The sequence below is a fragment of the Dendropsophus ebraccatus genome, chromosome 10, assembly GCF_027789765.1.
Source record: "Dendropsophus ebraccatus isolate aDenEbr1 chromosome 10, aDenEbr1.pat, whole genome shotgun sequence".
NCBI classification, from domain to species: Eukaryota; Metazoa; Chordata; class Amphibia; order Anura; family Hylidae; genus Dendropsophus; species Dendropsophus ebraccatus.
The window spans coordinates 89779859-89794173 of NC_091463.1; the positions used below are offsets into that span (position 1 = coordinate 89779859).

The following is a 14315-nucleotide window of genomic DNA, read 5'->3' on the forward strand; positions in this document are numbered from 1 at the left end:
TTCATTTACAGATCCTGGAACTACACAAAAAGAACACACAACAACAACATCCATGGAGAGGGCAAGAATATCCACAATGCATGCACTGAATGCAAGTCCATCAATGTCTGCAGCGACAGCAACAAGGACAATAACATCTACAGAAACAGAGGACACTACAACAAAGGATGCACTTATGACATCCACAGCTAGTGCAACATCATCTACAATAGAGCAACCTAATACAGATTCAACAGTATCTACAATATCACCAACAATGACAAATGCAACAACTGTAAAAACATCCACCGGCCCTGGAACCATTCAAGAAGGAACAGAAGACGTAACAACAGGATCCATAGAGAGTTCAACATTTTCCACAACAGATGCAAGTTCATCGATGTCTGCAGGGACAGGAACAAGCTCAGCAGCATCCTCAGGTTTAGAAACTCTTGTAGTAACAACAGATGCGTCTGTGACATCCAGAGGTGGTGAAATATCAACTACACCTGTGTCTACAATAACACCAACAATGACAACTGAAACAACTGCCACATTATCTACAGGTCCTGAAACTACTCAAGAAGGAACAAATGAACCACAAATAACATCCACATTAGCAGAATCTACTACAGGTCCATCAAAGTCTACCGTGACACCAATAACTGCAATACCATTAACAGGCGGAACCATTCAAGAAGGAGCAGAAGAAGCACAAACAACGGTCGTAAATGTTCCATCAACATCCACAATATTAGCATCTACGTCAGGTCCATCAATGTCAACAGTGACACCAACAGCTATAACTGCATCAGCTACAATAACTTCTACAGGTCCTGGAACAGTTCCAGAAGAATCAAAACACACAACAACGTCCATGGATAGTGCCACAGTATCCATAATAGCCACAAGAACCGCAAGTCGTCCAATGTCTGCAGTGACAGCAACAAGATCGATAACATCTTCAAGTTTAGCAACACAAGAAATAGCTACAGAAGATGCACTTATGACATCCACAGGTGGTGCAACATCATCTACAATGGAACAATATACTACAGATTCACCAGTTTCTACAATAACACCAGCAATGACAACTGCAACAACTGCAATAACATCTACAGGTCCTGGAACCATTCAAGAAGGAACAGAAGAAGCACAAACAACAGCCACAAATGTTGCAACAACATCTACAATATCAGCATCTACTTTAGGTTCATCATTGTCTACATTGACACCAACAGTAATAACTGCAACATCTACAGGTCCTGGAACTGATCCAGAAGTAGCAGAACACAGCACTTTTGCAACCCCAACTGCAAGTCTTCCAATGTCTTCAATGACAGCAACAAGTGCGATAACATCTTCAAGTTCAGGAACAGAAGAAATAGCCACAGCAGATGCACTTATGACATCCCCGGGTGGTGATATCTCAACTACAGATTCACCAGTGTCTACAGTAACAACAATCATAACAAGTGAAGCAACTACCACATTATCTACAGGTCCTGAAACTACTCAACAAGGAACAAAAGAACCACAAATATCCACATTAGCAGAATCTACTACAGGTCCATCAAAATCTACAGTGACACCAATAACTACAACTGCAGCAACTGTAATACCAACTACAAGTGAAAACATTCAAGAAGGAACAGAAGATGCACAAACAACAGCCACAAATGTTCCATCAATATCAGCATCTTCTTCAGGTCCATCAATGTCAACAGTGACACCAACAGCTATAACTGCATCAGCTACAATAACTTCTACAGGTCCTGGAACAGTTCAAGAAGAATCAAAACACACAACAACGTCCATGGATAGTGCCACAGTATCCATAGTAGCAACAAGAACCACAAGTCCTCCAATATCAAGTTCAATGACATCTTCAAGTTCAGGAACACAGGAAATAGCTACAGAAGATGCACTCATGACATCCACAGGTGGTGCAACATCATCTGCAATAGAACAATATACTACAGGTTCACCAGTGTCTACAATAACACCAACAATAACAACTGCAACAACTGCAATAACATCTACAGGTTCTGGAACCATTCAAAAAGGAACAGAAGAAGCACAAACAACGGCCACAAATGTTCCATCAACATCCACAATATCAGCATCTACTTCAGGTCCATCATTGTCTACATGGACACCAACAGTAATAACTGCAACATCTACAGGTCCTGGAACTGATCCAGAAGTAGCAGAACACAGCACTTTTGCAACCCCAACTGCAAGTCTTTCAATCTCTGCAGTGACAGCAGATGATGCACAAACAACAGCCACAAATGTTGCAACAACATCTACAATATCAGCATCTACTTTACGTTCATCATTGTCTACATTGACACCAACAGTAATAACTGCAACATCTACAGGTCCTGGAGCTGCTCAAGAAGTAGCAGAACACAGCACTTTTGCAACCCCAACTGCAAGTCCTCCAATCTCTGCAGTAACAGTAAATAATACACAAACAACAGCCACAACCGTTGCAACAATATCTTTAATAGCATCTACTTTAGGTTCATCAGTGTTTACCATGACACCAACAGTGATAACAGCAACATCTACAGGTCCTGGAACTGCTCAAGAAGTAGGAGAACACACATCTATAGATAGTGTAACAATTTCCACTTTTGAAACACCAACCACAAGTCCTCCCATGTCTTTAGCGACATCAACAAGTGTATTAACATCTTTAAGTTCTGGAACACAAGAAATAGCTACAGCAGATGCACTTATGACATCCACAGGTGGTGAAATATCAACTACAGATTCACCTGTATCTACAGTTACACCAATAATGACAAGTGAAACAACTGCCACATTATCTACAGGTCCTGAAACTACTCAAGAAGCAACAAATGAATCCCATAGAACGTCCACATTATCCACACTAGCAGAATCTACCACAGGTCCATCAAAGTCTACAGTGACACCAATAACTGTAAGTGCAGCAACTACAATACAATTTACAATTGGAACCATTCAAGAAGGAACAGAAGAAGCACAAACAACGGCCACAAATGTTCCATCAACATCCACAATATCAGCAGCCACTTCAGATCCATCATTGTCTACAGTGACACCAACAGCTCCAACTGCAACAGCTGCAATAACTTCTACAGGTCCTGGAACAGTTCAAGAAGAAGCAAAACGCACAACATCCTTGGATAGTGCCACAATATCCATAATAGCAACCAGAACGGCAAGTCGTCCAATGTCTGCAGTGACAGCAAATAGTGCGACAACTTCAAGTTCAGGAACACAAGAAATAGCTACAGAAGATGCACTTATGACTTCCACAGGTGGTGCAACATCATCCACAATGGAACAGTCTACTACAGGTTTACTAGTATCTACAATAACATCAACAATGACAACTGCAACAACATCTACAGGTCCTGGAACTGTTCAAGAAGGAACAGAAGAAGTACAAGCAGCCACAAATGTTGCAACAACATCTACAAGTCCTGGAACTGTTCAAGAAGGAACAGAAGCACAAACAGCCACAAATGTTGCAACAACATCTACAATATCAGCATCTACTTTAGGTTCATCTTTGTCTACATTGACACCAACAGTGATAACTGCAACATCTATAGGTCCTAGAACTGCTCAAGAAGTAGCAGAACACAGCACTTTTGCAACCCCAACTGTAAGTCCTCCAAAGTCTGCAGTGACAGCAACAAGTGTAATTACATCTTCAAGTTCTGGAACGCAAGAGATAACTACAGCAGATGCACTTATGACATCAACAGGTGGAGAAATATCAACTAAACATTCACCTGTGTCTACAGTAACACAAACAATGACAACTGAAACAACTGCACTATCATCTACAGGTCCTGAAACTACTCAAGAAGGAACAAAAGAATCACAAATAACGTCCACAATATCCACATTAGCAGAATCTACCACAGGTCCATCAAAGTCTACAGTGACCCCAATAACTACAACTGCAGTAACTGCAATACAATTTACAAATGGAACCATTCAAGAAGGAACAGAAGAAGCACAAACAACGGCCACAAATGTTCCATCAACATCCACAATATCAGCATCTACTTCAGGTCCATCATTGTCTACAGTGACACCAACAGCTCCAACTGCAACAGCTGCAATAACTTCTACAGGTCCTGGAACAGTTCGAGAAGAAGCTGAGTTAACAACAACAATAATGGATAGTGCCTCAATATCCATAATAGCAACAAAAAACGCAAGTCCTCCAATGTCTGCAGTGACAGCAACACATGCAATAACAACTTCAAGTTCAGTAACACTGGAAGTGGCTACAGAAGATGAACTTATGACATCCACAGGTGGTACAACATCTTCTACAATAGAGCAATCAACTGTAGGTGCACCAGTGTCTACAATAACGCCAACAATGACACCTGCAACAATTGCAACAACATATACAGGTCCTGGAGCCATTCAAGAAAGAACAGAAGTACAAACAACAGCCACAAATTTTGCAGCATCAGCATCTAGTTTAGGTTCATCAATGTCTACATTGACATCAACAGTGATAACTGCAACATCTACAGTTCCTGGAACTGCTCAAGAAGTAGCAGAACACAGCACTTTTGCAACCCCAACTGCAAGTCTTCCAATGTCTGCAGCGAATGCAATAACATCTTCAAATTCAGGGACACAAGAAAACGCTACAGCAGATGCATTTATGACATCAACAGGTGGTGCAACATCTTTTACAATAGAACAATCATCTGAAGGTTCCCCCGCATCTAGGATGACACCCTCAATGACACCTGCAACAACTATAGCAACATCTACAGGTTCTGGAACTGTTCAAGTAGGAACAGAAGAAGCACGAACAACAGCCACAAGTGTTGCAACACTAAAGGCTACAATATCAGCATCTACTTCAGATCTATCATTGCCTACAGCGGCACAAACAGTAATAACAGCAACAGCTCCAATAACATCTGCAGGTCCTGGAACTGCTCAAGAAGAAGCTGAAAAAACATCAACGGCCACTGATAGAGCAATAAGATCCACAAAAGCAATAATAACTGAAGGACTATCGGTATCTGTAGTGACTGAAACAAGTGTAAAAACATCTTCAAGTTCAGGAACACATGAAACACCTGAAATAACAACAACAGAAGATATATTTTTGACATCCACAGGTGGTACAAAATCATCTACAATGGAACAATCTTCTACCGATTCCTCAGTGTCTACAATAACACCAACAATGACACCAGCAACAACTGTAATAACATCTACAGGTCCTGGAACCATTAAAAAAGGAACAGAAGAAGCAACATCAGCCACTAATGTTGCAACAATATCAACAATATCAGCACCTACTTCAGCTTCATCATTGTCTACATTGACACCAACAGTAATTACTGCAACATCTACAGGTCCTGGAACTACTCAAAAAGTAGCAGAACACACCACTTTTGCAACCCCAACAGCAAGTCCTCCAATCTCTGCATTGACAAGTTCCATAACATATTCAAGTTCAGGAACACAGGTAATAACTACAGAATATGCACTTAAGAGATCCACAAGCAGTGCAACATCATCTATAATGGAACAAACTACTACAGTTACACCATTATCTGTAATAACACCAACAATGACACCTGCAACAACTGCAACAACATCTACAGGTCCTGGAACTATTCAAGAAGTAACAGACGATGCACAAACAACAGCCACAAATGTTGTAACAATATCTGCAATATCAGCATCTACTATAGTTTCATCAATGTCTACATTGACACCAACAGTAATAACTGCAACATCTACAGTTCCTGGAACTGATCCAGAAGTAGCAGAGCACACATCTATAGAGACTGTGACAATATCCACTTTAGCAACACCAACCACAAGTCCTCCAATGTCTGCAGTGACAGCAACAAGTGCCATAACATCTTCAAGTTCTGGAACACAGGAAATAGCAACAGAAGGTGCACTTATGACATCCACAGGTGGAGCAACATCATTGGCATTGGAACAATCTACTATAAGTTCAAGATTATCTACACCAACAATGACACCTGCAGCAACTGCAACATCTACAGGTCCTGGAACCATTCAAAAAGTAACAGAAGATGCAGAAACAACAGCCTCAAATGTTGCAACAATATCTAGAATTTCAGCATCTACTTTAGGTTCATCAGTGTCTACATTGACACCAACATTGATAACTGCAACATCTACAGGTCCTGGAACTGCTCAAGAAGTAGCAGAACACACATCTATAGAGACTGTAACAATATCCACTTATGCAACACCAACCACAGGTCCTCCAATGTCTGCAGTGACAGCAACAAGTGCAATAACATCTTTGAGTTCAGGAAGCCAAGAAAAAACTACAGAAGATTCACTTGTGATATCCACAGATGGCGCAACATCATCTACAATAGACCGATTTTCTACAGGTTTAATAGTATCTACAATAACACCAACAATGACACCTGCAGCATCTACCGTTACTGAAACCAGTCAAGAAGGAACAGAAGATGCACAAACAACAGCTACACATGTTGCAACAATATCTACCTTAGGTTCATCAATGTCTACATTGACACCAACAGTGATGACCGTAACATCTACAGTTCCGGGATCAGCTCAAGAAGTAGCAGAACACACCACTTTTGCAACCCCAACGGCAAGTCTTCCAATGTCTGCATTGACAAGTGCAATAACATCTTCAAGTTCAGGAACTCAGAAAATGGCTACAGAAGATGCACTTATGACACCCACTGTTGGGTCAACAATATCTAATATAGACCAATCATCTACAGGTTCAACAGTATCTACTATAGCACCAACAATGACACCTGCAACAACATCTAAAGGTCCTGGAACCATTCATATAGGAACAGAAGAAGCACTAACAACAGCCACACATGCTTCAACAATATCTACAATATCAGCATTAAGTTCAGATTCATCAATGTCTACATTGACACCAACAGTGATAACTGCAACATCTACAGGTCCTGGAACTGCTCAAGAAGTAGCAGAACACACATCTATAGATAGTGTAACAATATCAACTTTTGAAACACCAGCCACAAGTCCTCCAATGTCTGCAGTGACAGCAACAAATGCAATTACATCCTCAAGTTCTGGAAAAGATGCACTTATGACATCTACAGGTGGTGCAACATCATCTATAATGGAACAATCAACTTCAGGTTCATCAGTATCCACAATAACACCAACAATGAAACCTACAAAAACTGCAACATCTACAGGTCCTGGAACAACTCAGGAAGGAACAGAAGAAACACAAACCGCCACAAGTGTTGCAACAACGTCTACAATATCAGCATCAACTTTAGGTTCATCAACATCAACAGTAATATCTGCAACATCTAAAGGTCCTGGAACTGCTCAAGAAGTAGCAGAACACACCACGAGTGCCATAACATCTCCAAGTTCAGGAACACAGGAAATAGCTAAAGAAGGTGCACTTATGACATCCCCAAGCAGTGCAACATCATCTACAATGAAACAATCTACAACAGATTCACAATTTTCTATATTAACACCAAAAATGACACCTGCAACAACAGCAACATCTACAGGTCCTGGAACTGCTCAGGAAGTAGCAGAACACACATCTATAGATAGTGTAACAATATCCACTTTTGCAACACCAACCACAAGTCCTTTAATGTCTGCAGTGACAGCAACAAGTGCTATAACATATTCAAGAACACAAAAAATAGCTACAGAAGGTGCACTTATAACATCCACAGTTGGTCCAACATCATCTGCAATGGAACAATCTAGTCCAGGTTCACCAGTGTCTATAATAACACCAACAATGACATCTACAATAACTGGAACCATTCAAGACGGAACAGAAGATGCACAAACAACCACAAAAATTGCAACAATATCAATATTAGCTTCTACTTTAGGTTCAAAAGATGCACTTATGACACCTACAGGTAGTACATCATCTGCAATGGAAAAATCTACTACAGGTTCACCAGTGTCTACTATAACATCAACAATGACACCAACTGCAACAACTGCAATAACATCTACAGGTCCTGGAACCATTCAAGAAATAACAGATGATGCACAAACAACAGCAACAACGGTTGCAACAATATCTTCAATAGCATCTACTTTAGGTTCATCAGTGTCTACATTGATACCAACAGTGATAACAGCAACATCTACAGGTCCTGGAACTGCTCAAGAAGTAGCAGAACACACATCTATAGAAAGTGTAACAAAATCCACTTTTGAAACACCAACCGCAAGTCCTCCAATGTCTGCAGTGACAGCAACAAGTGCAATAACATCTTTAAGTTCTGGAACACAAGAAATAGCTACAGTAGATGCACTTATGACATCCACTGGTGGTGCAACATCATCTGCAATGGAACAATCTACTACAGGTTCACCAGTGTCTACAATAACACCAACAATGACGCCTGCAACAACTGCAATAACATATACACGTACTGGAACTATTCAAGAAGTAACAAAAGACGCACATACAACAGCCACGCATGTTGCAACAATATCTACAATATCATCATCTACTTTAGGTTCATCAATGTCTACATTGACACCAACAGTGATAACAGCAACATCTACAGGTCCTGGAACTGCTCAGGAAGAAGCAGAACACACTTCTATAGATAGTGTAACAATATCCACTTTTGAAACACCAACCACAAGTCCTCCAATGGCTGCAGTGACAGCAACAAGTGCAATAACATCAACAACTTCTGGAACACAAGAAATAGCTACAGCAGATGCACTTATGACATCCACAGGTGGTGCAACATCATCTACAATGGAACAATCTACTACAGGTTCACCAGTGTCTACAATGACACCAACAATTGAAACTGCAACAACTGCAATTACATCTATAGGTCCTGGAACAATTCAAGAAGTAACAAAAGACGCACACACAACAGCAACGCATATTGCAACAATATGTACAATATCAGCATCTACTTTAGGTTCATCAATGTCTACATTGACACCAACAGTGATAACTGCAACATCTACAGGTCGTGTAGCGGAACACACCACTTTTGCAACTCCAACTGTAAGTCATTTAATGTCTTCAGTGACAGCAACAAATGCAATAACATCTTTACATTCAGGAACACAGGGAATAGCTACAGAAGATGCACTTATGACATCCACAGGTGGTAAAACATCATCTGCAATGGAACAATCTACTACAGGTTCACCATTGTCTACAATAACACCAACAGGGAAACTTGCAACATCTGCAATAACATCTACAGGTCCTGGAACTGTTCAAGAAGTAACAGAAGATGCACAAACAACCACAAATGTTGCATCAATATCTACAGTATCAGCATCTACTTTAGATTCATCAGTGGCTGTATTGACACCAACCGTGATAACTGCAACATCTATAGGTCCTGGAACTGCTCAAGAAGTATCACAGCTTACATCTATACAGACTATAACAATGTCCACTTTTGAAACACCAACCACTAGTCCTCCAATGTCTGCAGTGACAGCAACAAGTGCAATAACATCTTCAAATTCAGGAAAACAAGAAATAGCTACAGAAGATGCACTTATGACATCTAAAGTAGGTACAACATCATCTACAATGGACCAATTTTCTACAGGTTCAACAGTATCTACAATGACACCTACAACAACAACCGCAACAACATCTACAGATACTAGAACCATTCATGAAGTAACAGACGATGCACAAACAACAGCCACAACTGTTGCAACAATATCTTCAATAGCATCTACTTTAGATTCATCAGTGTCTACATTGACACCAACAATAAGAACTGCAACATCTACAGGTCCTGGAACTGATCCAGAAGTAGCAGAACACACCACTTTTGCAACACCCACTGTAAGTTATCCAACGTCTGCAGAGACAGCAACAAGTGCAATAACATCTTTACATTCAGGAACACAGGGAATAGCTACAGAAGAAGCACTTATGACATCCACAGGTGGTGCAGTATCTACAGGTCCTGGAACTGTTCAAGGAGTAACAGAAGATGCACAAACAACAACCACAAATGTCGCAACATTATCTACAGTATCGGCATCTACTTTAGGTTTATCAATGTCTACATTGATACCAACAGTGATAACTGCAACATCTACAGGTCCCGGAACCGTTCGAGAAGCAGCAGAACACACATCTATAGATAGTGGAACAATATCTACTTTTTCAATAATAACTGAAAGTCATTCAATGTCTGCAGAAACAAGTGCAATAACATCTTCAGGTTCAGAACCGCAAGAAATAACAACAACAGAGACAATTGTGACATCAACAAAAGGACAAACTACTACAGGTTCACCAATGCCTACAAGGACAGCAACAATGGGAACTGCAACAACTGCAATTACATCTACAGGTCCTGGAACTGACCATGAAGAAACAAATCCCACAACAACTACAGAAAGAGCAACAATATCCACAATAGATACATTAAAGACGAGTCCATCAATGTCTGCAATGACAGCCAAAAATGCAATAACATCAACAAGGTTGGAAACACAAAACATAACAACAGAATCACTTATGACATCCACAAATGGTGCAGCCTCATCTACAATGATTCAATCTACAACATGTTCACCAGTGTCTACAATATTATCCACAAAAGAACAATCTAATACAGGTCCATCATTGTCTACAGTGACACCAAAAGTGTTAACGTCATCAATGTCAACAATAGCTACAGGTCATCAAGCTGTTAAAGAAACAGTAGATGCGCTTACAAAGTCTACAGATGGTACAACAATACACACAACTGAAGAATCTAGTTTGGGTCCATCAATGTATACAACAATAGAGACAAGGGCAACTGAAATAACTGCTCAAACATCTTCAGGTACAGAAATAACTAGTTTAACAGCAAAAGATGACTTAACAACATCCTTAGAAGGTTCAACTCTTACCAAAATAGAGTCTACTACAGCTCCACGGATGTCTACACCTACACTGATGCTAAGAACAGCACCAGATGCAACGACTGCATTAACTACTTCTGGCAGAGATGCAACTGAAGGATCTGCAGTTGTCAAACTAACAACATTCATAGATGGTGCAACATCAACCGCAATAGAAAAATCTACCTCAGGAATACCAATCTCTACAATCAAAACATCAACACCTGCAATAGTATCTACAGATCTAGGAACACTAGCAACATCTAAAGGCGGTTCAACAGCAATAGTGACGCCATCAACAGAAAGTTTACCAACTATAACAAGCTCAAGTGGTCGTGAAACCCCAGAGTCTACAGGGACCACAAACACAGAAGCCAAGACAATATCCACATCTGGTGGAGTAGTTGGAGGAACGTCAGATCCAACATCAGTAGGAACAGTGGTTCCAGTCACTGAGGCTGTAGACATTACATCGGTGACCTTAGGAATAGATACAACAATGGTTACTACAGCAATTACCCCCTTATCTACAACACTAATACAAACAGATATAATTTCAAAAGGAACTGTGACATCAACATTCTCACCAGCAACATCAATGGATGGAACATCCATAAAAGATACCAGTTTTACATCTGTCATTGAACTCTCTAAGTATTCAACAGTAGTAACAGGAGCTTCTACAGAAGGTCCAATAAGTCCAATAGCAAAAATCTCGACTACAAAGTCTATTGATGGATCAACTCTAGGAGGATCTGTCATCACACCCACATCGGTAAAAGCACAAACAGTACCTTCAGAACCAAGTCACACAATAACTATAGAGTCAACAACGTGGGAACCTACTGGTGCATCAACAGGTATGTCAACAATTCCAACTAAGGAAAAATCTACTAATGCCATCACAAGTTCTTCTCAAACCCCCAAAGACACCCAACCTTTCACAGGTTCCATTACAGCCTCTTCATACTCTCCAAAAGAAGGAACAATAGAAACATCTACAGATAGTACATCGAAACCTACTGGTGCTACTTCAAGAGAACAGAGTGTAGAGACTACAACAACAATGGTTTCTGCATCTACATCATTAAAAATAGAGACCCAAGATAACTTCTCTTCTACGTTGACATCTGTTGAAGGATCAACTTTAAGAGAGTCTTCTACAGTAGCAACATCAAAAGACAAGCCAACGTTAACTGCAACAGATGTAGACGCAACAAAAACATCTACAATGGCTTTAACAACACTTACAGATGACCTGGGGTTAAGCACAATAACCATGACAAAAGGAGTGATCACAACTGGAACACATGCCAGAGAGGAAACAACCATAACTAGAGAACCAACAAAAGGTTCATCAACATCATACATGGTTCCTACAATAACAACGACTAAAGTCAGTAATTTAAGATCCACAGATGTTCCTAAAATACAAACAGAATCTATAACAATGTCACCAATAGATGAGGATTCTACAAAGCCCACCCCAAGAACAGCTGCGGAGAGTCCATCAATGTCCACTAAGGTAACAGAAGAAAAGATAGTTACAGGATCTCCAGTTATAACAACGACAGAAAAACTTTCGACAGAAACCAGAATAGTAACATCATCAGGGAAAGTTTCTACTACAGAGATCACTACTATGGGGGTGACCACACCTGAAGACCTAACAAAAGACACAACTGCACCAAAATCACTAACATCTACCACAACTGAGGCTTCAAAAAGTACAGACATAACTACAACAAAAGTGTCAGAATCCACAGACGTAGGAACAGTAAGCGAAACCCCAATCATTGAGTTACCAAGATCAACCAAGGGAATTGTAAAAGGTACAATAATTATTTATTTATTTATTTATTTATTTTTTTTTGGGGGGGGGGTTATGTAACCACAAGCTTTTCGGAATCATATATTTTTTATTTTATCTTTTGCAGATATTGACTTAGGACGACTGGAAGCTGCACAGGTAACCAGAGCATACTGTTCATTATAAAATAAACATAGTGGTATTAACTTTATAGTAGAGGGGCATAGCAACTTTTAGTAACATAGTTGTTCTCCTTATCACCACCGACAAAACAGGAAGTCTCAGCTTAGTTATAAGCCTAGTGGCCAAAATGAACATTGCAAGATTTCAGGAATATTTTATAATACAGATAGCAAAATGGAATATGTGGAAAACAATTATCATAATTGATAAAAAAAAAAAAAAAATTAACATTAAACTTTAAGCAATAGGTCATTTTCTGATAACTCATTCCTTTCAAAGGAGCATGAATGGTGATGGTTCCTATCAGGTAGGATCCTATTAGACATTTAGCTAAAGGTTTCCGTGATTACATGTGACATGGGTGACAGAAGGTAGCGGTGTATTACCTTTAAAGATATATTTAGGTAAAAAATTAGATTGATGTTCACTATAAGGGCTGCTATAACAATTTTTTTTCTTTTTTCAAATCAATATTCTAACTTTTTTCAAATTACTTTTTTAGGGAGAAACTGTGACCAAACACGTAGGTAAGAGTACAGTATGGTATATATGGAGAAGATAACTAAGTTGGTAGGAATTTTGTGGCATCAATGATGGTTTGTGTCCACAAAGTAACAAGAAATTAGCCTAAATGGATAACAGTCTTCATGACCAAAGACATTGACGACATGAATGGTAAATTGGCATATATTCATACGAGCAACCAGAACATCACCAGCCATGAAAAAGAGTTCTGCAGTACCCATTATGGCACGGATGGGAAACATTTGGCCCTCCAGCTATTGCAAAATTATAATGCCCATAATGCCTGCAAAGTCAAAGCTTTGGCTGTCCAGGCATGATAGAAATGATAGTTTTGGAACAGATGGAGGGCGGAAGGTTGCCCAACCCTGCATTATGGTATTGATTAGAGATGAGTAAACTTACATTAAGTTTGAGCAAACCTGATTGGCATTTGACTACCGCAGCCTGGGTAAGATGGCAGGAGCCCTAGGACTGTATCCACCCTAGCCAGGTGGCGGAAGTCAAATGCCGAGCTATTGCGTTTATGTGAATCAGAACTTACTGTAATTTCACTCATCTCTAGAACAGATACTTGTAAAAGATTTCTTCCAATCCCCTCTGGTTTGCTTGTAGTGGCCAAGGTTTGCCAGGAAGTCGAAACCATACGAGCAGGCTGTCTTAAGGTTTAGCTTACAATCTAGGCTGTATATAGAACTCAATTGCTTTGTGTTTCTTTAAAATCTTTTTAAAATGACTATTTTTTTTTCCCCAGAAGGATTTTAAAAGTAGTAGTTACCTTATTCCTCCAATGAGTAACAGGGAAAATCGCTTAGACATGTCTAAAATCCCCTTCTTAAAGTTTTGACTAGTCTATTAAAAAAAAAATAGTAATCATAATCTATTT

General features: G+C 39.8%; 1 protein-coding gene across 1 annotated transcript in view; it reads left to right on the forward strand.

The window, feature by feature from the left end:
• Positions 1 to 14276, forward strand: part of LOC138766533 (mucin-3B-like) — a 51906-nt gene extending 37630 nt beyond the window's left edge. The window contains exons 6-8 of the mRNA XM_069944123.1: positions 12 to 12746; positions 12852 to 12883; positions 14184 to 14276. Coding sequence (XP_069800224.1) covers positions 12 to 12746; positions 12852 to 12883; positions 14184 to 14276 — 12860 coding nt within the window. The remainder of the gene's footprint in view (positions 1 to 11; positions 12747 to 12851; positions 12884 to 14183) is intronic.
• Positions 14277 to 14315: the final 39 nt, after the last annotated feature.